The 24,836-nt window shown below is 44.4% G+C and overlaps 1 protein-coding gene across 1 annotated transcript in view; it reads right to left on the reverse strand.

Moving 5' to 3' along the window:
- Window positions 1-24,836, reverse strand: part of C1D (C1D nuclear receptor corepressor) — an 81,360-nt gene that overhangs the window by 35,462 nt on the left and 21,062 nt on the right. The window contains exons 2-4 of the mRNA XM_075338054.1: window positions 18,418-18,564; window positions 5,995-6,061; window positions 5,854-5,909 (exon numbers count right to left, since the gene is read on the reverse strand). Of these exons, the coding sequence (XP_075194169.1) occupies window positions 5,854-5,909; window positions 5,995-6,061; window positions 18,418-18,543 (249 nt within the window). The 5' untranslated portion in view covers window positions 18,544-18,564. The remainder of the gene's footprint in view (window positions 1-5,853; window positions 5,910-5,994; window positions 6,062-18,417; window positions 18,565-24,836) is intronic.

A 24,836-nucleotide genomic window follows, 5' to 3' on the forward strand; every position in this document is an offset into this window, starting at 1 on the left:
GATGAGATGCACGAAGGCGTGTTGTTGCGTCCCCGTTTCCGCGCCCCTCTCTGCACCGATTGGTTAGCTCCAGGTGCAGGTGCGGCTTCGATCCGAAAAACACACCAACAAAGCGACCGGGTACAATGGACGAAGGAATCAGGGTGGAGACGCAGGTTCTATCTCAAAGCAAAGCGCAAAAGAAGTGACAAAGGGTGACGCGATCCAAAATTTAACCGCTAGATACGCCCCCAATCAGAACGCAGTATTGGCCGCCAATGAAAGCGGAGGGGGGGTATGGAAAAGGCGACGCAAATGCACGCCTACGTGACTCACTGCATTTTACTACGCCCCTAATGGGATTAGAATCGTTAACATAGTTGCTGTGTGACAGGGTCCCAGCGATTTGAAAGATCGTTATACGGGACGCATGCTCGTTCATAAACTCGTTATGTGTGACACCCAACATGCGATTTCAACAACGACTCATAAACGATCCAGAAAGTGTGACGTAGTAGCGATCTCGTTCACGATCTCGTTATGTGTGACTGGACCTTTAGAGTCTGGGGAAAGAAGGGGACAACTTTAATACACACTGGAAAATATAGCAATAAATTTGTCACCCATAAGCAATTTCACAAAATCAGAAGATATATAGAGGAGATGATATAAATACAGTATATGCTGGGAATTGGGCATTATACATAGTAATTGGAGTGTCACCTGCCATGATAACTAGGAGTGGACGCTCTCACTGTAGTCCGTAGCCACGTGGCAGAGAATTAGGAATAAATCAGCTGCTCACACCCCGGGATTATCTCGTCTGGATCTAATATATACAGCAATTAGCAGGTAGCAGTATCACGTAGTCTGGGCAAAATCTAAGGGGCTGCATTAAAGGGAACCTGTCACCAGTTTTTTACCCTATAAGCTGCGGCCACCACCAGTGGGCTCTTATATACAGCATTCTAAGATACTGTATATAAGAGACTAGGCCGCTGTGTAGAACATACATATTACTTTATAATACTTACCTAAACCAGTCGCTGCGGTGGATGTGGCTCAGATGGGCGTCTTCGTCCTCCGGTGCCGGCGCCTCCTCTTTCGGCCATCTTCGTCCTCCTTCTGAAGCCTGTGTGCATGGCGCGTCCTATGTCATACATACATGCCGGTCCCGCGCATGCGCACAATACTTTGATCTGCTCTGCTCAGGGCAGATCAAAGTGCGCCTGCGCAGGACCTCAATGCCGGAGTGTGTGGATGACATAGGACACGTCATGCAGACGACAGAGGCGGCAACAAAGATGGCCGAAAGAGGAGGCGCCGGCACCGGAGAACAAAGACGTTCATCTGAGCCACATCCACCGCAGCGACCGGTTTAGGTGAGTATTATAAAGTGTTTCTTACATTCTACACAGCTGCCTGGGCTCTTATATAGAGCAGGTTAGAATGTGTATATAAGAGCCCGGTGGTGGTGGCCGCAGCTTATAGGGCAAAAACCTGGTGGCAGGTTTCCTTTAAGCAACATAGAAAAAAACCCAAGGAGAAAATTGTAGAAAAAATACCCTGACTATAAATAAATAAACTGCAAGTGCTTAATAAACAGGGTACTTAGTATATACATTTTTGCAAAAAGGTAAGAAGCTGTCTCACCTCGTCACGGTGTACCCATCTGAGACAGTCCCTAACCTACTAAAGTTAAAAACATATTCTGTACCTGACTAGTGTCATGTCAAAACTTCAATATGGATGGTAAAGTGGTTAGCTGGATCCCAGATTAAATACACAGCAAAAAGTGAGAAGCAGGTGATTGTTCAGCCTCAGTATCAGGAGGGCTGCACCCCCAACTTGCATTAAAGCAAGATAACAGACAAAAAAAACAAAAAACTGAGCTGTGACAAATGTTCAATAAACATGCAACATTACAAGCATGTGAATTGCAGCCTCAAGACTAGAAAAAAAAAATTGAAAAAACAATGAGGTGATCGAGTTCTAGATAACATGTTTACTGATTAGAGTCTGGGGAAAGAAGGGGACAACTTTAATACACACTGGAAAATATAGCAATAAATTTGTCACCCATAAGCAATTTCACAAAATCAGAAGATATATAGAGGAGATGATATAAATACAGTATATGCTGGGAATTGGGCATTATACATAGTAACTGGAGTGTCACCTGCCATGATAACTAGGAGTGGACGCTCTCACTGTAGTCCGTAGCCACGTGGCAGAGAATTAGGAATAAATCAGCTGCTCACACCCCGGGATTATCTCGTCTGGATCTAATATATACAGCAATTAGCAGGTAGCAGTATCACGTAGTCTGGGCAAAATCTAAGGGGCTGCATTAAAGGGAACCTGTCACCAGTTTTTTACCCTCTAAGCTGCGGCCACCACCAGTGGGCTCTTATATACAGCATTCTAAGATACTGTATATAAGAGACTAGGCCGCTGTGTAGAACATACATATTACTTTATAATACTTACCTAAACCAGTCGCTGCGGTGGATGTGGCTCAGATGGGCGTCTTCGTCCTCCGGTGCCGGCGCCTCCTCTTTCGGCCATCTTCGTCCTCCTTCTGAAGCCTGTGTGCATGGCGCGTCCTATGTCATACATACATGCCGGTCCTGCGCATGCGCACAATACTTTGATCTGCTCTGCTCAGGGCAGATCAAAGTGCGCCTGCGCAGGACCTCAATGCCGGAGTGTGTGGATGACATAGGACACGTCATGCAGACGACAGAGGCGGCAACAAAGATGGCCGAAAGAGGAGGCGCCGGCACCGGAGAACAAAGACGTTCATCTGAGCCACATCCACCGCAGCGACCGGTTTAGGTGAGTATTATAAAGTGTTTCTTACATTCTACACAGCTGCCTGGGCTCTTATATAGAGCAGGTTAGAATGTGTATATAAGAGCCCGGTGGTGGTGGCCGCAGCTTATAGGGCAAAAACCTGGTGGCAGGTTCCCTTTAAGCAACATACTATGAGCTGAGTCAGAAGAAAGCACCATCAATCAATATGGAAATTGGCGCGGTTTTTTAGACAAGTTTGTTACTTCTGGGTTTGTGGTATCCTGCATACAGGTGGTGGAGTTTGCCACAACTAAATGTGTATGTCAGATACCAAGAGCACAAAATTAACAAATACATGTAAAAACCTGGCTAATTTCCACAGTGATTGATGCTCCTCACCTCGGGTCACGGCTCTCTTCAGACTCGGCTCATAGTAAGTTGTGTAACAGCCTCTAAGAATCTGCCCAGACTACGTGATTACTGCTACCTGCTAATTATTGTATATTTTAGATTCAGACGAGATAAACACGGGGTGTAACTAACCTGATTTGGCCTAATAAATGTATTATACTCGCTTGTAAAGCTCCTTCTTATTCCTCAGCATTCAGTATTATGTTTTATGATTTTGCTTACTATTATGCTTTTGCTTATACAGCACCATCATAATCCACAGCGCTTTATAGGCATTATCATCACTATCCCCATCGGGGCTCACAATCCCCATTCATTATCTGTATGTCTTTGGAGTGTGAAAGGAAACTGGAGAACCTGGAGGAAACACACACACACGGGGAGAACATACAAACTCCTTATAGGGCAGCACGGTGGCTCAGTGGTTAGCACTGCAGTCTTGCAGCGCTGGGGTCCTGGGTTCAAATCCCACCAAGGACACCATCTGCAAGGAGTTTGTATGTTCTCCCCGTGTTTGCGTGGTTTCCTCCGGGTTCTCCGGTTTCCTCCCACACTCCAAACACATACAGATAGGGAACTTAGATTGTGAGCCCCAATGGGGACAGTGTTGCCAATGTATGTAAAGCGCTGTGGAATTAATAGCGCTATATAAATGAATAAAATTATTATTATTATTATTATTATTATTATAAGTATTGTCCTGGAACCCAGGACCCCAGCACTATAAATCAACACAGCTAACCACAAAGTCACCATTCTGCCCTAATGTGTTCATAATTGTGCTTTAAAGGGGTTTTCTATCACTTTCCTATAATTAACATGTGGCTCTGGTGCAGTATAAAAGTACAACAGCACATAGGCACCCACGGACCCCCATCTCTGTCCTGTGGATTGGGTCCGCTGCCTCCCCTTCTCTTCCAGCCTGGTTAGCGTCTGTTAGTTGCCGTTGGGCCTACTGATTGTCCGCAGCAGTCATACACCGACCAGGCCAAAAGAAAAGAGACGAATCCGGCAAAAAGCCCCAGCCAGGAGGGCAGAGTGTGGCAGGAGATCCATAGGTGAAACTTTACTTACCATTTTCTGTGTTTTAATACATAAAATGTAAGAACTTTGAAAACAGTCTTGATTAAAAATTGTTTAGTAATTGTTTAGTATGTGTCTCTATGGCAACAGACTACAAACAGATCCTGTGTGTAGTCAGATCCCGAAGTCCTGTGCTGCTCCCACTCTCCTGCTCATTGCTAATCTAGTCAGTAAGAGAGAAGGCAGATGGAAAGGGAGTAAAGACGTCTAACTACAGAGAAACATCGATCTGTGACAGAAGGGCACACACAAAATAATAGAAGCGTGTTCTTAAAAGGGAATCAGTCACCAGGTTTTTCTTATTTAAAAGCAATCTGTCACCAGGTTTTTGCTCCCCCCATTTGAAAAGTAGCATAATGTAAAGACAAAGACCCTGATTCCAATGATGTTTTACTTACTGAGCTGTTTGCTGTCATTTTGATAAAATTAATGTTTTCTCTGCTGTAAATCTAGCAGTTATACAGAGCTCATGAATGTGCTGGACTACCTGCATCACACCCGGTAGTCCTCTAATGATAATCAGTGAACACTGATCACCTGCAGTGTATGTCACAAGATTGTGGAGTGGCGCTGGTCTGGGAGGTAATTATGCTTTTTTTCCTGTATTTTATTCAGCACATAGGGGGCAACTGAAATGGATAATTCAACTATGGAAAACCCCTTTAATTAAGGATATTTGTTTTTATTTGTTTTTTTTAATTCATTTTTTAAGAGACCTATTGGAGCAGTATACATGGTTGCAAAAGTGGATTAACCCTTTACAGGGCTATTTTCTGTGCAAAATAATCGTGCGCACTCGTAGTTGTAACCGTCTGGCCTCAGCATTCACCTTTCAGGTCAGTGATTGGCTTCAGCGATCATCCAACTGATGGAGGTGATTTCATCGCTGCAGGTGGCTCTGGAGCAGACGGGTAAGGCCGGGGCCACACGGGGCACTAGTGCGATCCTCGCATGACACTCGGCTCCCTCTGGCCGAGTGTCCCTGCGACTGAGGTCCGACTGTGCGAGTGGACCTCAGCTGCGGGGGGGCGGCCGGCACGGAGGAGGGGAGAGGGGATTTATCTCCCGCTCCCCTCCGTAGCCAGCTATTGCCATTCTCGCACTGCACTGACGGTACACCGGTGTACAGCGAGTGCAGTGCGATTTTTCTCTCACCCCATACACTTGAATGGGTGAGAGAAAGACTCTCGCATTACAGTTGCAGCATGCTGCGATTGTTTTCTCGGTCCGATTAGGGCTGAGAAAATAATTGCTCATGTGTGCTGACACACAGGCTAAAATTGGTACGAGGGGAATGCAATGTTTTATCGCTCTCCACTCGCACCGTTTTTCTCGCCGTGTGGCTTAGGGCTAAATGAACACTAAACATTTTTTGAAGACATGATGTCCCTTTGTCATACATTGTGTATTTCCGGGGGCAGCAGGACCTGATAACAGTTAGCCGTGACGGTGCGGTGTGTCGGACCCCCATCGATAAACTATTCTTAGGATGGGTCATAAATATCGTATCAATATCGGAGTTCTGGTCTTATTTAGCACTACATGCATTTTACAGATTTAATGCACATAAATGACTCCTCTTACCAGCTCGTCCTTCACTGCGTGCTCTTTAGGATTAACCCCTTGAGTCGTCAGGTAGACTAAATGGAAAAGAAATACAAGATTAGGCCCCTTTTTCCTAGCCAGCCCTACCATTTTCAGTATCAGTAGCAGAGACGTACTTACCCCAGAATAGAGAATTTAATGTGTATGCAGACACCAAATCTAATTTTGCTTGTTCCATCGGGTCTATCTGCAACGAAAGAAAATAAGTTACATAATGCATGAAATGTCCCATATCCCACACGAAAAAAGGCAATTAAAAAAGGTGCTTAGGCGTGTGTGTGCCGAGGAGCTTATATCATGGGTTTACGGCATAGCACAAAGTGTTTATTTATAAATGTTGTGACCGCCCGCGCCTCCGCTGGATGGTTTCCTAAGACCGAGGCTGTTACTATAACATCCCATAGGTCTGATGTGGTTGAGAGCGAGATGTCAACACTGAGGAGGCAGGAAATGAGGCGGCCATAAACGCTGGGACACACAGAGCCCTGCAGCCAGCCGGGAAATATACCGGCCCTCAGAGGGATGGAGGTCTGCAGGCCGAGAGGCAAGACACGGGCCGGACGATTCCAGAGAAACTGTGTGCGGCCACGACTCCGGGATCATGTGCGAGACGCCAGGGCTCGGCCATCTACTGTACTCAGCCCAAAATAGTGACGGAGTAACTGGCAGCACTGCAAGAACTCCGCACACCCATACAATGACGGCAGCTAGGAAGGTTACATTATATAAAGGGGTACATGACCTAAAGAGGAACGGTGTGCAATAAAAAGGTGGAGCACAAACAGCTCTTTTAAAGGGAACCTGTCATGAGAAATGTCCCCTAAAACCTCACAGATTCCCCCTCTGCAGCTCCTGGGCTGCATTCTATAAAGGTCCCTGTTATGATTGTGGCCACTTTCTGACCGAAAAAAAGTGTTTATAAAGTTGTACCTTTTTTGCTTCTGATTCTGTAAATCCGACACGGGGGCGGGCAGCCTGATGGCCGTTATTCTGCCCCCTGGTCCTGTATGCCGCCCCCATCGCTGATTACAATAATGCTGGACGCCGCCCCCTGCTACATCCATCGCCGCGCATGCCCAGTGCCCATCTCTCGGGGATGAGCACTGTGCCTAGCGTCACCGCTGGTGACGTGCACGCAGGGTTAAGATTATGGGCGGTGCTGTGATGTTTATTCCTAAGCAACCGCCCATAATCGCGGGACCGTGCTTTCCCCCTCGGCCTGCTTCTTTCTGCGCAAGCGCGCTGCTGCTGACCTCACTTCGCCTCCTTCCCATCTTGCCCCGAGGCAGGAAATAGATGGGAAGAGCGCGGAGCAGTGACTACACCGAAAGCGCGGTCCCGCGATTATGGGCGGTTGCTTAGGAATAAACATCACAGCACCGCCCATAATCTTAACCCTGCGTGCACGTCACCAGCGGTGACGCTAGGCACAGTGCTCATCCCCGAGAGATGGGCACTGGGCATGCGCGGCGATGGATGTAGCAGGGGGCGGCGTCCAGCATTATTGTAATCAGCGATGGGGGCGGCATACAGGACCAGGGGGCAGACTAACGGCCATCAGGCTGCCCGCCCCCGTGTCGGATTTACAGAATCAGAAGCAAAAAAGGTACAACTTTATAAACACTTTTTTTCGGTCAGAAAGTGGCCACAATCATAACAGGGACCTTTATAGAATGCAGCCCAGGAGCTGCAGAGGGGGAATCTGTGAGGTTTTAGGGGACATTTCTCATGACAGGTTCCCTTTAAATTTAATATCAGTAAACGAAAAAAAATTCTTCCAATTTTTACACTAGGCCTAAAATTTAACGTACTTCTTCACTTGGATATTAGCATCAATGGACTGATACAGACACTATAGTTATCTGAGCATGGTATAATCTGGGTAAAGGCTTTATGAAAGGAGAGGGAGGAGGTGAGCTGTGATATTAAAGGGTTGTTCACCCATATTTTTTATTTTCTAGATAGATATTATATTGAGAAACAAGGTTTCTCTCAAATACCTTATGTTGGCAATAGTGCCTGTGAGCGGCGCTATTGCGGACCGCTGTTCCCCACTCCGTGACCCCCAGGCTCCGTGAGCTCAGGGTTCCGGCGACGTCACGTCAAGTTCCTGTTCCTTCACCCCTCGTCACAGCCCATCTGCTCCCTCCTCCCTCCCAGCAGAGTGCGGCAAGCAGGAGACACACTGGGCTGTGATGAGTGGTGAAACACTGCCCACAGCTCAGTGAGTCAGGAAGACTGGGGCCGGCCGCGGTGATGTCACGTGATCCGGAACTTGACGTGACATCACCGGATCCCCGAGGTCACGGAGCCCAGGGGTTACAGAGCGGGAAACAGCGGTCTGCAATAGCGCCTCTCACAGGTACTATTGCCAACATAAGGTATTTGAGAGAAAGATTGTTTCTCAATATAATATCGATCTAGAAAATAAAAACTATGGGTGAACCACCCCTTTAACTATTGTGAACAGTGGATCTTGTGTCATCTCGTGTATAGTGGAGTCATCTGTCTGTGATGATAAGAAGACTGCTGAGAAGTCTGCGTCTAATATTAGGCCAAGTGGTCTTTGTGAAGATTGAAATGAAAAATGAAATGGAAATTTTAAGAAAGAAAAACAAAACATACATTTAACATAAAAATCTAATTTAAAGGGAACCTGTCACCTGCGGAGAGTCCGATACATTCCAATCCAATGGGCATCGGCTGCTCTCGGGTCCGGCACCTCCTTTATCCTTGTGATCACCGTCCTCCGTGTGGATAATACGTCCTATGTCATCCACACAGTGACCTCCGTTGTGCCACTTGTGCACACACACTTTCCTCTCCCTTCTGAGACCAGAGCAAAGTGCCGTAATGTGCAGGCACGGGGAAAGGTGAAAGAATGCCCATGCCTGCGCATTACAGCACTTTGCTCTGGCCTCAGTAGGGCAAAGAGAAGTGCATGTGCACAGGAACGCTATGAAGGACGCGTCATCCACACGCAGCAAGAAGCAGGACAGTGATCGCAAAGATAAAGAAGGACCAATACCTTCCGAGACCAGTGACGCCCATCGGACAGGAACATATCGGACCGCCCCGAAGGTGAGTAGGTGACATGTTCCCTTTAAAGGGAACCTGTCACCAGATTTGGGGCCTATAAGCTGCGGCCACCACCAGTGGGCTCTTATATACAGCATTCTAACATGCAGTATATAAGAGCCCAGGCTGCTGTGTACAACATAAATATTACTTTATAATACTTACCTAAACGGTCGCTGCAGTGGAGTTGGGGTCATATTGGCGTCTCCGTTCTTTAATGTCGGCGCCTCCTCTTTAGACCATCTTTGTCGTCCTTCTTCTGAAGCCGGGGTGCATGACACGTCCTACATCATCCACACTCGCCGGCATTAAGGTCCTGCGCGGGAACTGCAAGTGTGCATGACGTAGGACGGGTCATGCACAAAGCCTTCAGGAGGACGAAGATGGCCGAAAGGGGAGGCACCGGCACCGGAGAACGGAGACACCCATATGGCCCAACTCCACTGCAGCGACTGTTTAGGGTAAGTATTATAAAGTAATATTTATGTTGTACACAGCGGCCTGGGTTCTTATATACAGCATGTAAGAATGCCGTATATAAGAGCCCACTGGTGGTGGCCGCAGCTTATAGGCCCCCAATCTGGTGACAGGTTCCCTTTAAAGAGGACCCATCACTTCCTGATAAACCTCAAAGTAGTAAAGAAGAACAAATTTAAACTTCTAAAATATACTGTATGTAATTAGGAAAATTGAAACATCTCACTTATTTAGTGATAAAAGCTCTGACCCTATAAGAGAGGGAGACTGAAGTCAGCTCACGTTGTAGTCTCCCAATACCATTATGTGCGGTACCTGGGAGGGTGCAGCATGTAAACACAGGAGAGTCTCTACGTCATGCTGACTGGATTGTATACATATGTGGCAAATGCAGACTGATCTCTGAATGTAATGGAGCATCTGCAGGACAATAAAAGGAGCAGTACAGGTAAATCCTACAGCCTTCCCTGGGTGATTTGGCTGCTGCTAGTTTCTGGGCAATATAAATAACCCTTTACAAGCAGCTGTGTCCTCCTAACCCTTTATAAAACAGCTATGTCCTCTTTCTTTAGCTGGTGTACATAATGCACTGGACATTTTATTACATATATGATAAATTACAATAGTCTCAAGTATTAAGTAAATTAAGAGTCCTGGTAGAAGGAAGGGAACATTTCAGCTGATTTGTGTGACTGCTTCACTGCTCATTAGGATGCATTTGTAAAACAGTTTGCCATGTTTGTGACTTTGTTTAGGAGAATGTACAAGAAAAATAAGTCAAATTGAGCCTCCCCATTGTAATCACTGGACACACAGCTTGACAAAACCAGCTAAATTGATAAGCAAACACTATAGCCTACAGATCCAAGCACAAAGCTCGGTTTACTATTCAGATGTGTATAAAATTCTCCTTCTTCACGGCTGGTAATAATAATATATTTATTTACTAATATAGCAGTGCTATTAATTCCACAGCACTTTACATTTTTGTGGCAATATTGAGCCGCTATATTTCCATATTACATATATATTCACTTATATAGCGCTTTTAATTGCATACTGCTTTACATACAGTTGAAACCAGAAATTTACATACACTCTCTATAAAGACACATCTGCATGTTTTTCTCACTCTCTGACATGAAATCAGAATAAACCTTTCCTGTTTTAGGTCAATTAGGAACGAAAATTATTTATATTTGCCAAATGTCAGAATAATGAGAGAGAATGTTTTAAGGCATTTTTATTACTTTCTGCAAAGTCAAATGGCTACACACATATCATTAGTATTTGGTACCATTGCCATTAAACTGTATGCAGGGCCGGCTCCAGGTTTTTGTGGGCCCTGGGCGAAAGAGTCTCAGTGGGCCCCATCCACACACAGACATGCACAGATACATACACATACAGGCACACGTACACATACTTATTTAAAGAGAAATTCACAAAAACACATAAATAGACATAAATCTAGACACAGTCATATACACTGCCAGATAGATACACATCATACACACACACATTATTTTTATATATTTATCCTGTATATATATTTCTAATATTGGGAAGCCGGCAACAGCCTCATTCACCTCCCGGCTTGTCTAACAGACCTGGCCGCACATAGGGCACACTAACACTGCTGTATATACATCACAAGAGAGGCTGGGGACAAACACAATACTGGGGGGAATACATATTACTGAGGAAAGGGGTATACAGCTCTAGAGGAGGGCAGTGACTGAGGTGGGGGGGGCAGCTGTGAGGTGGGGGGTTGACATGCAGCTCTGGGTGTATACAGCTCTGGGGTGGGGGGGGACATACAGCACCTGGGTGGAGGGGACATACAACTCTGGGGGTATAGTAGTATGCAGCCCCCATATTGTGTTATGAAGCCCCCATTGTCCTCCATATAGTATTATGTAGCCCCCGTATGCACTATGCAGCCCCCATATAGCACAATGCAGACCCAGATAGCATTAGGCACCTTCATGTAGTATACAGCACACATATAGCACAATGCAGACCCAGATAGCAATAGGCACCCTCATGTAGTACACAGCCCCTAAATACCACAATGCAGAGCCAGATAGCATTAGGCACCCTCATGTAGTACACACCACCTATATAACACAGTGCAGAGCCAGATAGCATTAGGTATCCTCATGTAGTACACAGACCTATATAGTACAGTGCAGACCCAGACAGCACAGTGCAGAGCCAGATAGCATTAGGCACCCTCATGTAGCATACAGCTTGTATATAGCATAGCCTGTATATAGCACAGTGCAGAGCCAGATAGCAGTAGGCACCCTCATGTAGCATACAGCTTGTATATAGCATAGCCTGTATATAGCACAGTGCAGAGCCAGATAGCAGTAGGCACCCTCATGTAGAATACAGTGATTAATACTCAGTGGCATAACTAGAGTTTGATGGGCCCTGGTGCAAAATTTGGACCGGGGCCCCCCTCCACGTACACCGACACTTAGGGTGCGGGATAATGACACTGACACTCGGGGTACAGGATAATGATGCTGACACTTGGCTATTACCCTCAGCACCCAGGTTTCCCATGATCTGAAATCCCTCTATCAGTACCCAGCTTTCTCATGTTCTGATATCCATCTTTCCCTCAGCACCCAGCTTTCCCATAACAGAGTAAAGCTGGGTGCTGAGAGATGTATAGCAGAGCATGGGAAAGCTGGGTGCTGAGGGAAAGAGCCTTTTTCCCTCAGCACAAAACATTCCCATCCCATACTTGTATCTTTGTCCTCCTTATATATAGATCTCCAAATACTATAATGGCCCCCACATAGCCTTCCGTATAATATAAAGGGTCCCATATAACCCGTCATATATTATAATGCACCCCCATAGTTCTCCATGTATTATAATTCACCCCATAGTACTACATATATTATACTGCACCACAGTCCTCCATGTTTTATAACACACACCCATAGTCCATGTGTAAGGTAGCCTCCATATTTCTCCATTTATTATAATGTAGCCCCCATAGTGCTATATGTATTATAATGTAGCGCCATAAATCATCATATTGTATTATGCAGCCCCATACTCCTCCATGTATAATGCACCTCTAGTCCATGTATAAGGTGTCCTTCATGTTTATTATGCAGTCCCATAGACCTCCATGTATCATGCAGCCAGCACCCCCAGGCCTCCATGTGTCATGCAGCCAGCAAAATAAAAAACAAGTACCTCTCTTCTCCTTCCGACCCCTGCGACTGCGGTAGTTACGCCCCTGCCCCCATATGTCACACACCCTGCACTCCCATATCACACACACTACACCCCCATATCTCACACACCCTGCTTCCCATACAGCCTGCACCCCCCATATCACACACACACACACTGCTCCCCATACAGCCTGCACCCTCCAGATCTCACACACTACACCCCCATATCTCACACACCTTGCTTCCCATACAGCCTGCACCCCCATATCACACACACTACACCCCCATATCTCTCACACCCTGCTTCCCATACAGCCTGCACCCCCCATATCACACACACACACACACTGCTCCCCATACAGCCTGCACCCCCCATATCCCACACACACACACACTGCTTCCCATACAGCCTGCACCCCCCAGATCTCACACACTACACCCCCATATGTCACATACCCTGCTTCCCATACAGCCTGCATCCCCCATATCACACACACACACTGCTCCCCATACAGCCTGCACCCCCCATATCCCACACACTACACCCCCATATGTCGCATACCCTGCTCCCCATACAGCATGCACCCCCATATCACATACACACTACACCCCCATATCTCACACACCCTGCTTCCCATACAGCCTGCACCCCCCATATCACACACACACACACTGCTCCCCATACAGCCTGCACCCTCCAGATCTCACACACTACACCCCCATATCTCACACACCCTGCTTCCCATACAGCCTGCACCCCCATATCACACACACTACACCCCCATATCCCACACACACACACACACCCTGCTTCCCATACAGCCTGCACCCCCATATCCCCCACACACACACACACACTGCTTCCCATACAGCCTGCACCCCCCATATCACACACAATACACCCCCATATGTCACATACCCTGCTCCCCATACAGCCTGCACCCCCCATATCACACACAATACACCCCCATATCTCACACACCCTGCTCACATATCTCACCCTGCCTGTACCCCAACTTACCCCTCTCAAACACTCTGCACCCCTTCACATGCTTCTGTCACAGTCTGCAGCCCTCATATGCCCCTCACCCTGCAGCCCCCCTCACCCTCATGTCCCCTCTTTTCTTATTACCAGTCATCATGTGTCCATTATCTCCTTCAGGATTCAGTATCTTGCTTTCTGCCCGGCCTCCTGTGTCTCCTCCCACACAGTCACATGGGCGTGACGTCATCGCAGGTCCTGCAGGATGGAGATTCCGTCTGCTGTGCAGGTCAGGAGCTCTCCTGCAGCTCAGACATGGCTGGTGGCCTCTCCAGGTCAGGGGCCCCTCTACTGACACTGGGCTCCCCTGACTCACAGGTCGGCCACTACACAGCAGCACTACACATAGACGCAGAGCGGCTGCCGGGCCCCTATGTGTACTAGTGCCGCTGTGTAGTGGCCGGCCTGTGAGTCGGGGGAGCCCAGTGTCAGTAGAGGGGCGGCTCACTTTTCCTCGTTCCCCCGCTGATCCGGTCTCCTCGGCGCATCGTCCATTGCGGTCGCTCGCTCTGACCTCTCAGCAGGCGCGCAGTGATGACGTCACCGCGGTCCTCTGCAGAGCTGTCAGAAGAACGCCGACAGTCACAGCGGGGAGAATGATGACTCTCTCATCATTGCTCTCAATTGTATCGGCACCTGCGATGCCGATGCAATTGAAAGCTCGATCCTCGGCGGGGGGCGGTGACAGCGCGGCCACCGGGCCCCCCTGAGTAGCGGTGCGCCACTCCTGCCACCGCGAGTGGGCCCCCCGGCAGCTCAGGGCCCCGGCATTTGACCGGGTTTGCCGGGTGCTGGCGCCGGCCCTGACTGTATGACTTGGATTAAATGTTTTGGATATCCTTCCACAAGCTTATCACAATAGGGCTATGTGCGCACACTGCATTTTTTTTACGCTGCGTTTTTGGCCGCTAAAAACGCAAAAAACGCACCCGCGACAAAAAACGCATGCGTTTTCACCGCGATTTGGTGCGTTTTTGGCTGTTTTTGATCTCTGTGTTTTTTCCCCCCATGCAATGCATTGGAAAAACGCAGAAAAACGCAGGAAAGAATTGACATGTCCATTTTTTTTTTAAGCTCAAAAACACAGCTAAAAAAAAAGTTGTGTGCAGACAGCAAAAATGAAAACTCATAGACTTTGCTGGGGAAGCAAAGTTATGCGGTTTTGAGGCCGAAAACGCACCCGAAAAACGTGCAAAAACGCCGCGAAAAATGCACTGTGTGAACTTACCCTAGTTGGTGGGAATTTGGGCCCATTTCTCCTGACAGAACTGGTGTAACTGAGCCATGTTTGTAGGTCGCCTTGCTCACATCGGCATTTTCAGCTCTGCCCATACATTTTCAATAGGATTGAGACGAGGGCCTTGTGATGACCACTCCAAAACATTGACTTTGTCATCCGTAAGCCACTTTGTAACCAGTTTGGCAGTATCCTGTGGGTCATTGTCCATTAGGAAGACCCATGTCCCCCAAGCTTTAAGTTCCTGGCTGATGTCTTGAGATGTTGCTTCAGTATTGCCACATAATCTTCTTTCCTCATGATGCCATCTATTTTGTTACATGCACCAGTCCCTCCTGCAGCAAAACAACCCCACAACATGATGCCGCCACCCCTGTTTGATGGTATTCTTAGGCTTCAAAGCTGCTCCTTTTTTCCTACAAACATAACGATGATCATTATGGCCAAACAGTTCAATTTTAGTTTTGTCAGACCACAGGACATGTCTATAACATTTTAGGTCTTTGTTCCTGCATGCATTTGCAAACATTAATCTGGCTTTTTTATGTTTCTTTTGGAGTAATGGCTTCTTCCTGGCAGAGTGGCCTTTCAGCCCATGTTGATACAGTACTTGTTTCACTGTGGATAAAGACACAATCTTACCAGCTTCCGCCAGCATCTTCACATGGTCTTTTGCTTTTGTTCTTTGGTTGATATGCACATGTCTGACCAAAGCACTTTCATCTCTGGTAAACAGAACCCATCTCCTTCCTGAGCAGTATGATGGCTGGACATTCCCATCTTGTTTGTACAGAAGAACGAGGCACCTTCAGGTATCTGGAAATTGCACCCAATGATGAACCAGACTTGTACAAGTCCACAATTCTCTTCCTGAGATCTTGGCTGATTTCTTTTGACTTTCCCATGATGCTACACAAAGAAGCAGTGTGTTTCAGGTGTGCATTAAAATACATCCACAGGTGTGTCTCTAATTTACTCAGATGTTGCCAATAAACCTATCAGGAGCTTCCAAATACATGACATCATCATATGGGCTCTCCCATATTGTTTAAAGGCATAGCACTCTTTGTGTATGTAAACTTCTGACTTTGCAGAGAGTAATAAAAATACCTTAAAACATTCTCTCTCTCATTAGTCTAGCATTTGGTAAATAAAAATATTTTTGGTTCCTAATTGACCTAAAACGGGAAAGGTTTATTCTGATTTCATGTCAGACAGTGAAAAAAGCTGCAGATGTGTCTTTTTAGAGAGTGTATGTAAACTTCTGGTTTCAACTGTATATCAGCAACAATGTCCCTATTGGGGCTCACAATCTAAATTCCCCATTATTAGGTCTTTGGAGTGTGGGAGGAAACCAGAAAACCCGAAAAAAAACCACACAAACACAAGGAGAACATACAAACTCCTTGCAGATGTTGTCCTTGGTGGGATTTGAAACCAGGACGCCAGTGCTGCGAGACTGCAGTGCTAACCACTGAGCCACTGTAAGGATCTGAACTTTTATATTTTTTTCTAAGCAGCAATGCATGTTCATATTTCAAGAAAAAAACCATAAAAATTGAGATACTTAGCATATAAAATAGGCCAGTTTTATGAGAGCCCAACAGCCAAGGTCAAGGCAAATCCCTTAATGTTGGGTCCCTATCTACTTATAGAGAATTAAAATCGCCTTAGGCTGATGAGTAGCAGGTAGCAGTACCATCAATTTTTTTTTAGATTACAGTGTTATGCCTTCTGCGATTGAGCAGTCCTGCTCTTCATCCTTAGGCAATTTTAAATGCTGTATTAGCAGGTTCCTGTCTAACCATAAATTGGAGTTTTTTTAACTCAACATTAAGAGGTCGCCTTGAAATTGGCTGTTGGGCTCACATAAAACTGGCTTTTTTTTTATATGCGAAGTATCTCAATTTTTATGTGTTTTTTCTTCGTAGTAATGCATGTTCATATTACTATATTAATTGTTACTATATCTTAGCATTTCAGAGTGCAACTATATTAAAAATTAGGCAGGGAAACATTTACACAGGCCATTCTGACATAGCTTTTCAAAGTACGGTAAGTACACCAGCCTCATATGGTACACTTAATAATGTATGTATCTTGTATTGTAAAATCTGGTGGCAGATTTACTTTAAAAGCTCTCTCATAAACTTTTACTTGTCTTGCTCCTTTAAGAAACTGCACTGCAGGTTGATGTGCGCTCAACGCATATTTCACATATTAAAATCCATTGATGATGACAGAGACTTGGCAAAAGGCCATGTAGTTTATTCACCACAGAGCATTACTGACACCATCAGGCATAAACAACAATAAAAAATCCTTCCATGTGAATACATAAGATTTATCCTGCTCCTATAGAATTGGTAAAAATAAATCATACAATACTGCTCTCACTGATGTGGGCACATAAAAGCTTATTACCTGGATCAGTACACATTATTTAGACGGCCGCTGGGGACACATTTTAGGATCTGTATTATGGTCACAAGACTCCACATCCCCTGAGCATGTAGGAGATGTAGGGGCCATAATACAATAAATACAGTAATAATACACTATGCTGCAAAATCCTAAATTTAGGTTGCTTTCACACTACGTTTTTTTTAACATGCGTCCTGAACGGTTTTTTAACGCAAAAAACGGATCCAGTGCAAATGCGTTTTCATTTCAATGCATTTGCAATGGACTCGCGTCAACATGCGTTCACATGTGTTTGCGTGCGTTCTAGTGAGGATCCAGCGACTTGCAGTTTTTTAACATTTTTCAAAAACGCTACTTGTAGCGTTTGTGAGCTGCGTCCAAGTACTGCAAATTGCTGGATCCTGACTAAACAGCACGCAAACGCAGGTGAATGCTGGCATGCTGATAGACAGGATCCTGCTTACTCTACTGAGCATGCCCAGAAACCAGCCTGGTGTGATCAGTCCCTCTCTCCCCTTCCCTCTCTCCCCCGCCTGAGAGATGTGGAGGCTCGTAACCAAGGTAAACATCGGGTAACTTGCTTGGATACCCGATGTTTACCTTGGTTACGTGTGCAGGGAGCCCGGCTCCTAGCAGCTGCAGACGCTTGTAACCAAGGTAAATATCGGGTATCCAAGCAAGTTACCCGATGTTTACCTTGGTTACGTGTGCAGGGAGCCCGGCTCCTAGCAGCTGCAGACGCTCGTAACCAAGGTGAATATCGGGCATCCAAGCAAGTTACTCGATGTTTACCTTGGTTACGAGCCTCGGCAGATGTCAGATGCCGGCTCCCAGTCTATCACGTTCAGTTCCCCTCACTCCCGATCACATGACTCCAATGCCCGCCCATAAACTTCAAGTGACAGGATCCTGCAAAATAACACATGCGTTTGAATGCGTTTTTCTCTGCAAAAACAGGATCCGCTTTTGCAGCAAAAAAAACGTTCATGACGCATGCTAAAAAACGTAGTGTGAAAGCAGCCTTATTCTGTAACATTGTGAATGTCCTCTAATCACTGGTTTCCATAAGGTTTAGGATTTACCTTCTGGAGAAGCTCTGACCTGGGGACGGACATCATTTTGTTTAACATTTCATCAACTGTGGCAACAGAATCATGAAAGGCGGCCAGATACTCATGGATTTCCATGGGATAGTCCTCTGTAGCCATGTCTGAGCCTGCAATGTTCTCCTGCGAGAAGAAGAAAGCAAATGGGACCATTACAAATCCTTACATCCACCTTATTAGAAATCTATACATATTTGTGCAGTGAAACGAGAATGAGCATCAGGAAACACCGAGTATATTTACTGACGCTGGACACAATATTTTTAGCTATTAGAAATCCAACATTTTCTACTACTTTTAGCGATTATATATGACAACATATTTCTAGAGCTGGAATTTTTCTTCATAGGTCACACAAAAACCCCCCAAACGTTTACATTGACCCCCTATGGTTGATTTTTAGCGCTTTCCCTTGTTTCTACCCTTCTTATAAGAATCACAAGTGATTATTTCTCCCTTGACATAGCCGTACAGGGGCTTGTTTTTCTGTAGGATGAGTTGTAGTATTTAAAAGGGGGTTTTCCACTACTAGGACAAACCGGTCTGATTCCACATTTCCCCCTGGTAAAATAATAAAGCCAATAATAAAGCCTATACTCGCCTCCTGTATCGGCTCAGTTTGAGCGGATAACGTTCCTGGGGCTCATGTGACGTCACGCGAGCTCTGCATCCAATCAGCGCCACCTTCCTTCTCCCCGCCTACGGACCAAACGAGCCATCAACAGGAAGTGAGAGCTGTGGCTGCCAGTCACTTCCTGTTGATTGCTTGTTTGGTTCGAAGGTGGGGATAAGGAAGCCGATGCTGACTGGACAAAGGGCTCGCGTGATGCGCGAACTGCAGCATTACTGGAAGCTCGCTGGTACGGGAGGGGAGTATAGGCTTTATTATTTTACCAGGGGGAAATGTGGAATCAGAAGGGGTTGTCCTAGAGGTTCATAACCCTTTAACAACACCATTCATTTTACTATATATAAAGTACTGAAAAACAGAAGAAAAAAAATCCAATAGGGATGAAATGGTAAAAAACACAGTTGTTTTTTGGATTTTGATTTGATTGCAACGACTGTGCAGTAAAATCATCCGACAACATGATTCTTCTACGGTATGTCTGGTTTCATAATTACCTTGAAACCAGACAATCAAAAAAAAAAAAAAAAATATATATATATATATATATATATATATATATATTTTTTTTTTAATTATATATATATATATATATATATATATATATATTAATATTAATTATATATAATATTAATTATTTATATATATAGATATATATATATATATATACATATATTATATATATATATATATTTTATTATATATGTAATAATAATAAATAATTGTATTCATTTTTATAGCGCTATTAATTCCACAGCGCTTTACATACATTTGCAATATATATTATAATATATTATAATATTATATATATATATATATATATATATATATATATATATATATATATATATATATATATATATATATATATATATATATATATATACACACACATATACACATGTATATATACACACACACACACACACACATATACATACATATACACGGTGCATATTACGTATTTAAAAAAAAGCTAAGAATAAAAAAATATTTTGTTTATGTCACCAATCTCTGAGGTCCATAACATTTTTATTTTCCCGCAGATGGAGCGGTGCGATGGCTTGTTCCTTGCACGGCGAGCTGACATTTTAATTTTGGGGCACATACATCGGCTCTGATCACTTTTCATAGGATTCTTTTAAAATAAGATATTTATAAAGTGTAAAGGAAATTCTATATTACACAGAAGGACTCAATTTAATAATTAGGTGACTTCTAGAGGCAACTGGTGCCTCAGAATTTTATTTAGGGGTGTCAGACTACATGGAGCTGAATACAAATGCACATCACAATTTTCATATACAGTGGTATCTCGGTTTTCGTTGACATTGGTTCACCCTATGATGTATTCACCTGTTTCCAGTGTTGATCCGGTCTGTATTGGGCAGTTTGTGACCTGCTGGCAGCTCCAGTGTTTCATGGAGCGTGCCGTAGGTCAAAATTCAATACAAGTCTATGAGAGCCTAATTCTGGCCTCATTCTTGCACTTGTAGACTTGTATTCAGAGCTTGTGATGTAAGTTCTGACTTCCGACCAGTCATAAGATGGCACTGTGGGACCAGAGCGACACTCAAAAAAGGTGAAGACGCCGTATATCCACTGTAGATGTACGATGCATGTCAGAAGCAGGTATGTGAAACTTACAGGGTGACCCCGCTCCATACCCAGCATGTAATGCTGTGTGTGACAGCCAGGACCTGCCTCTGACAATCGCGGGCGGAGCCGAGTTCGGTCCGTGATTGTTAACTTTGTTAAATCCCGCCATCCACGTCTGAGAGCGGTATTTATCATGTACTGGCATGGGGGTGCACTATTTTAAGCTTCCATCGTTGCTCCCGTTACATGATTGCAGGTCACCGATGGGGTGCTATGACAGCTGGGGGTCTCCTGAAGACCTTGTTACTCGTCTTAGCAGAAATCCTTTCAAACCTGTATGTAGCTTCAAAGGAGACTGTGATTTCTGCTATATCAAGCAATCCTGTGGCACTACTGTATATAGCATAAACTATCAGATGATGACAGATTATAATCCCCTAAATGCACGATTAAAAACAGTGAAAAGTAAAATAAAAATGTTTGTTATTTTTAAATTAAAAAATAAATAAAATTACTCCCATTTGCCTCATTAAAAATAAAGATAAAAATAATAATAATAATAATAATAATACACATGTATTGGCAAATTCAAAAGTGTTTAATCTATGAAAATATAAAAATAATTAACAGATTTGGTAAATACTGTAAAAAAAAAATTAAAGTATGCCAAAATTATTTTTTTTTCGGTTGCCGCAATAGCACAAAAAATGCTGAAACAAGTGAGCAAAACATCATATCTATTCTAAAATGGTATCAATAAAAACTTTATCTTGTCCTGCAAAAAAAAAGCCATCACACAGCTCCATCAACTAAAAAACGTTACGGATCTTGGAAGATGGCGACACAACCCCGCAAAAGTTTTTTTGTTTTTTTTTTGCAAACTGCTGATTTTTTTTTCACCACTAAAATAATAACAAAAACTGGGCATGTTTGGTATCGGTGTAGTTGTATGGATGAGGACAATCTTATTGCGAGGTCATTGTTATCAAAAAATGTACGCTGTAGTAACAATTTCCAAAAAACCATGTCAGAGTCGTGGGGGGGGGGTTTCGACAATTACCACACATTTGGATTTTCTTTCAGCACTATGAGGTAAAATATACAACTCGTGCCGCAAAAAGAAAACAAAAAAGACCTCATATGTATATGTGGACAGGAAAATTAAATTATGGCTCTGGGAAGAAGGTGAGACAAAAATGACAACGCAAAAACAGAAATTGGCCCTGTCGTGAAGGGGTTAAGAGAATTTGAACTGAAGAAGTCATGGATCTAGGGGAACTTGTTACGTACACAGTTCCAGAGGCAAAGGAGACGGGAGAAGGCATGTAATGGAGGTTAAGGAGATTAGAAGGGTTCCTGTATGCAGAAGAAAAAAAATTAACTTTACTAGTACAAGAAGGGCCTGGGTTAGGAGAGATGTCTCCTGGATCTATGAGGAGAATAGAGCGTGAGCAGATGGTCCAGTGACTTGTGACAGCATCTCCTGCGTTGTACGGTGGGATAAGATGGATTTGAGTGTTGTAAGAATGTGAGACAAGCGTGTGACTGGTAGATGGGAGACAGGAGGAGAGAGGGGCTGATGTGGATGGAGGGCACAGTATTATGAAAGGGAGGAAAACCTGGAAGAAAACAGTAGCTAAAACATAGAGGAAGCAAATCAACAATGAAAACACAATTTGTAGCACAAATGAACTAGAAACAAGATTATTAGGAAAACTTACCCGAGTCGTGCCCTGTCTAACTGCCATGATTAACTGCCTTGCACATTGACAAATATGGCCCTTAGACAAATTCTGCACGTGTCTGCATGTACAGCGTGGATTCTTTTATATCTATTAAGGGGGTGATTTAAACTTTTATTTATTTCAATCCTGTAATTATTTGGTCACTTGTTCAATACACTAAAATAACAGTAAATATGTCGGGAAGGGTCATTTCAATGTTATACACTGGTATAGTATTGGCAGTAAATGTCATCCTTTTATGACCAGTGATGGCCTTACTTCTCGGACCCCTATCCAACAACTTTTACGTTTTCCCTGCACATTGGCTCATCTGTCCACCTAGCTGTGCAGGGGACTGAAGCTAGCCCTATGCAATAATGCTACAGCCTATTTATTCTGAGGATTAGACAAAAATCAGACGTCCATATATCACAGTATGGGTACAGTCTGCAATGTTTGGACTTACTGTGGGTCTCTGAACCCAACTCACCATCTTCATAAGCGTATATCATCCTCATAAGCGTATATGATGTTGTTGCGTTTGGGTAAGGAGGCCCGTGGTCCGTCTGTGCATCATGGACAGTCATAGGACCGTGATATATAGACGTCTGATTTTTACTTTAGTTAAGCTGCTTTCCCACCAGGTTTTTTTAAACATGCGTCATGAACGTTTTTTTAACGCAAAAATGGATCCAGTGCAAATAAGTTTTCATTTCAATTCATTTGCAATGGACTCGCGTCAACATGCGTTTGCGTGCGTTATAGTGAGGATCCAGCGACTTGCAGTTTTTTAACTTTTTTCAAAAACGCTACTTGTAGCGTTTTTGAGCTGTGTCCAAATACTGTTTTTCACTGCATCCTGACTATACTGCACGCAAACGCATGTGAACGCTGGCATGCTGATAGACAGGATCCTGCTTGCTCTACTGAGCATGCCCAGAAACCAGCCTGGCGTGATCAGTCTCTCTCTCCCCCTCCCCGCCTGAGAGCGGCAGACGCTCATAACAAAGGTAAATATCGGGTAACCAAGCAAAGCGCTTCGCTTAGTTACCCGATGATTACCTTGGTTACAAGTGCAGGGAGCAGGCAGCCCGGCTCCTAGCAGCTACGGACGCTCGTAACCAAGGTAAATATCGGGTATCCAAGCAAAGCACTTCGCTTAGTTACCCGATGTTTACCTTGGTTACCAGCATCTGCAGCTGTCAGATGCCGGCTCCCAGTCTATCACGTTCAGTTCCCCTCACTCCCGATCACATGACTTCAATGCCCGCCCATAAACTTCAAGTGGCAGGATCCTGCAAAATAACACATGCGTTTGCATGCATTTTTATTTGTAAAAACAGGATCCACTTTTACAGCAAAAAAACGTTCATGACGCATGTTAAAAAAAACGTAGTGTGAAAGCAGCCTAAGAGGTCCCCGAGGACAAATTCTCACGGATAATAAAGTGAGTCTACGTATAATCACTTTATGAGATAAAAATGTCCCTTTAATTACAGGCAAAGAAACACAGCCAGTCCCTATACCGATAAAAAAGTTATATATAAGTGATTTCAGCAGCATGAAACAGGGACACTGAGGAGCTGCCAATCGGGGTAGAGGGATGGAAATTGAAAATAAATTTTCTAACAGCATTATCCAAGATGGATTTTAACAATAAGTACATCAGTCTCATAGGGTCTAAGTTTATGTACAAACATAAATAAATTGTACTGTGAAGTCTGTTGACAGATCCACTTAAAGATGTCTCACTTTAAAATGGACTTTGGATCAAAAAGGAAAAAAAATTAAATTATGAAGTATCACCCAGTATAAAGACTAAGAGTAGTCCAGATATTCTCCAAAGTCCACAGTCATGGCATTATAAATCCGTGGCATGCAGTGCATGGGCAGCACACCGCTTAAGTCAAGGCTAGTGGGGGGACACGTCACTAAGCATGCACCGGATGCATTAGGAGCCAGATTGTAATGCTAGGACGCCATGAGACCAGGACTGTCCCCTTGACTTTATACAGGTTGCATGCACTACCACTACTATAACTTTGCTTTTGCTCTTTAAACTCCACGGTTTTTACAATGACAGAGGCTGGGGATGGTATAAGTACTGAAAAGGTCTCTTTAAAAATTATTTAGGCTGTCACTAAATTTTGCATATGTGCTACTTTATTGATGAGCGTACTGTAACACTGTTATTCTTAAAGGGAGCCTGTCAGGAGCAGTTCTGGGTGCATATTTCTAATCCCTGCCTAACCGTCCCATCATCTGGTATCATAGATAAAGGGATCTTTACAAAAAGTATTTCTAAAGGGACGTGCTAACGTACTATTCAATGCCCACTGCCCAGCGTCATCAGCAGTGATGTGTGTACCTGTGTTTGTTGTCACCACATCAGACGCCGGGCATAAGGGTGCTTTACACGCTGCGACATCGCTAGCGATAGCACC

Source organism: Anomaloglossus baeobatrachus, chromosome 3 (assembly GCF_048569485.1).
Source record: "Anomaloglossus baeobatrachus isolate aAnoBae1 chromosome 3, aAnoBae1.hap1, whole genome shotgun sequence".
NCBI lineage: Eukaryota > Metazoa > Chordata > Amphibia > Anura > Aromobatidae > Anomaloglossus > Anomaloglossus baeobatrachus.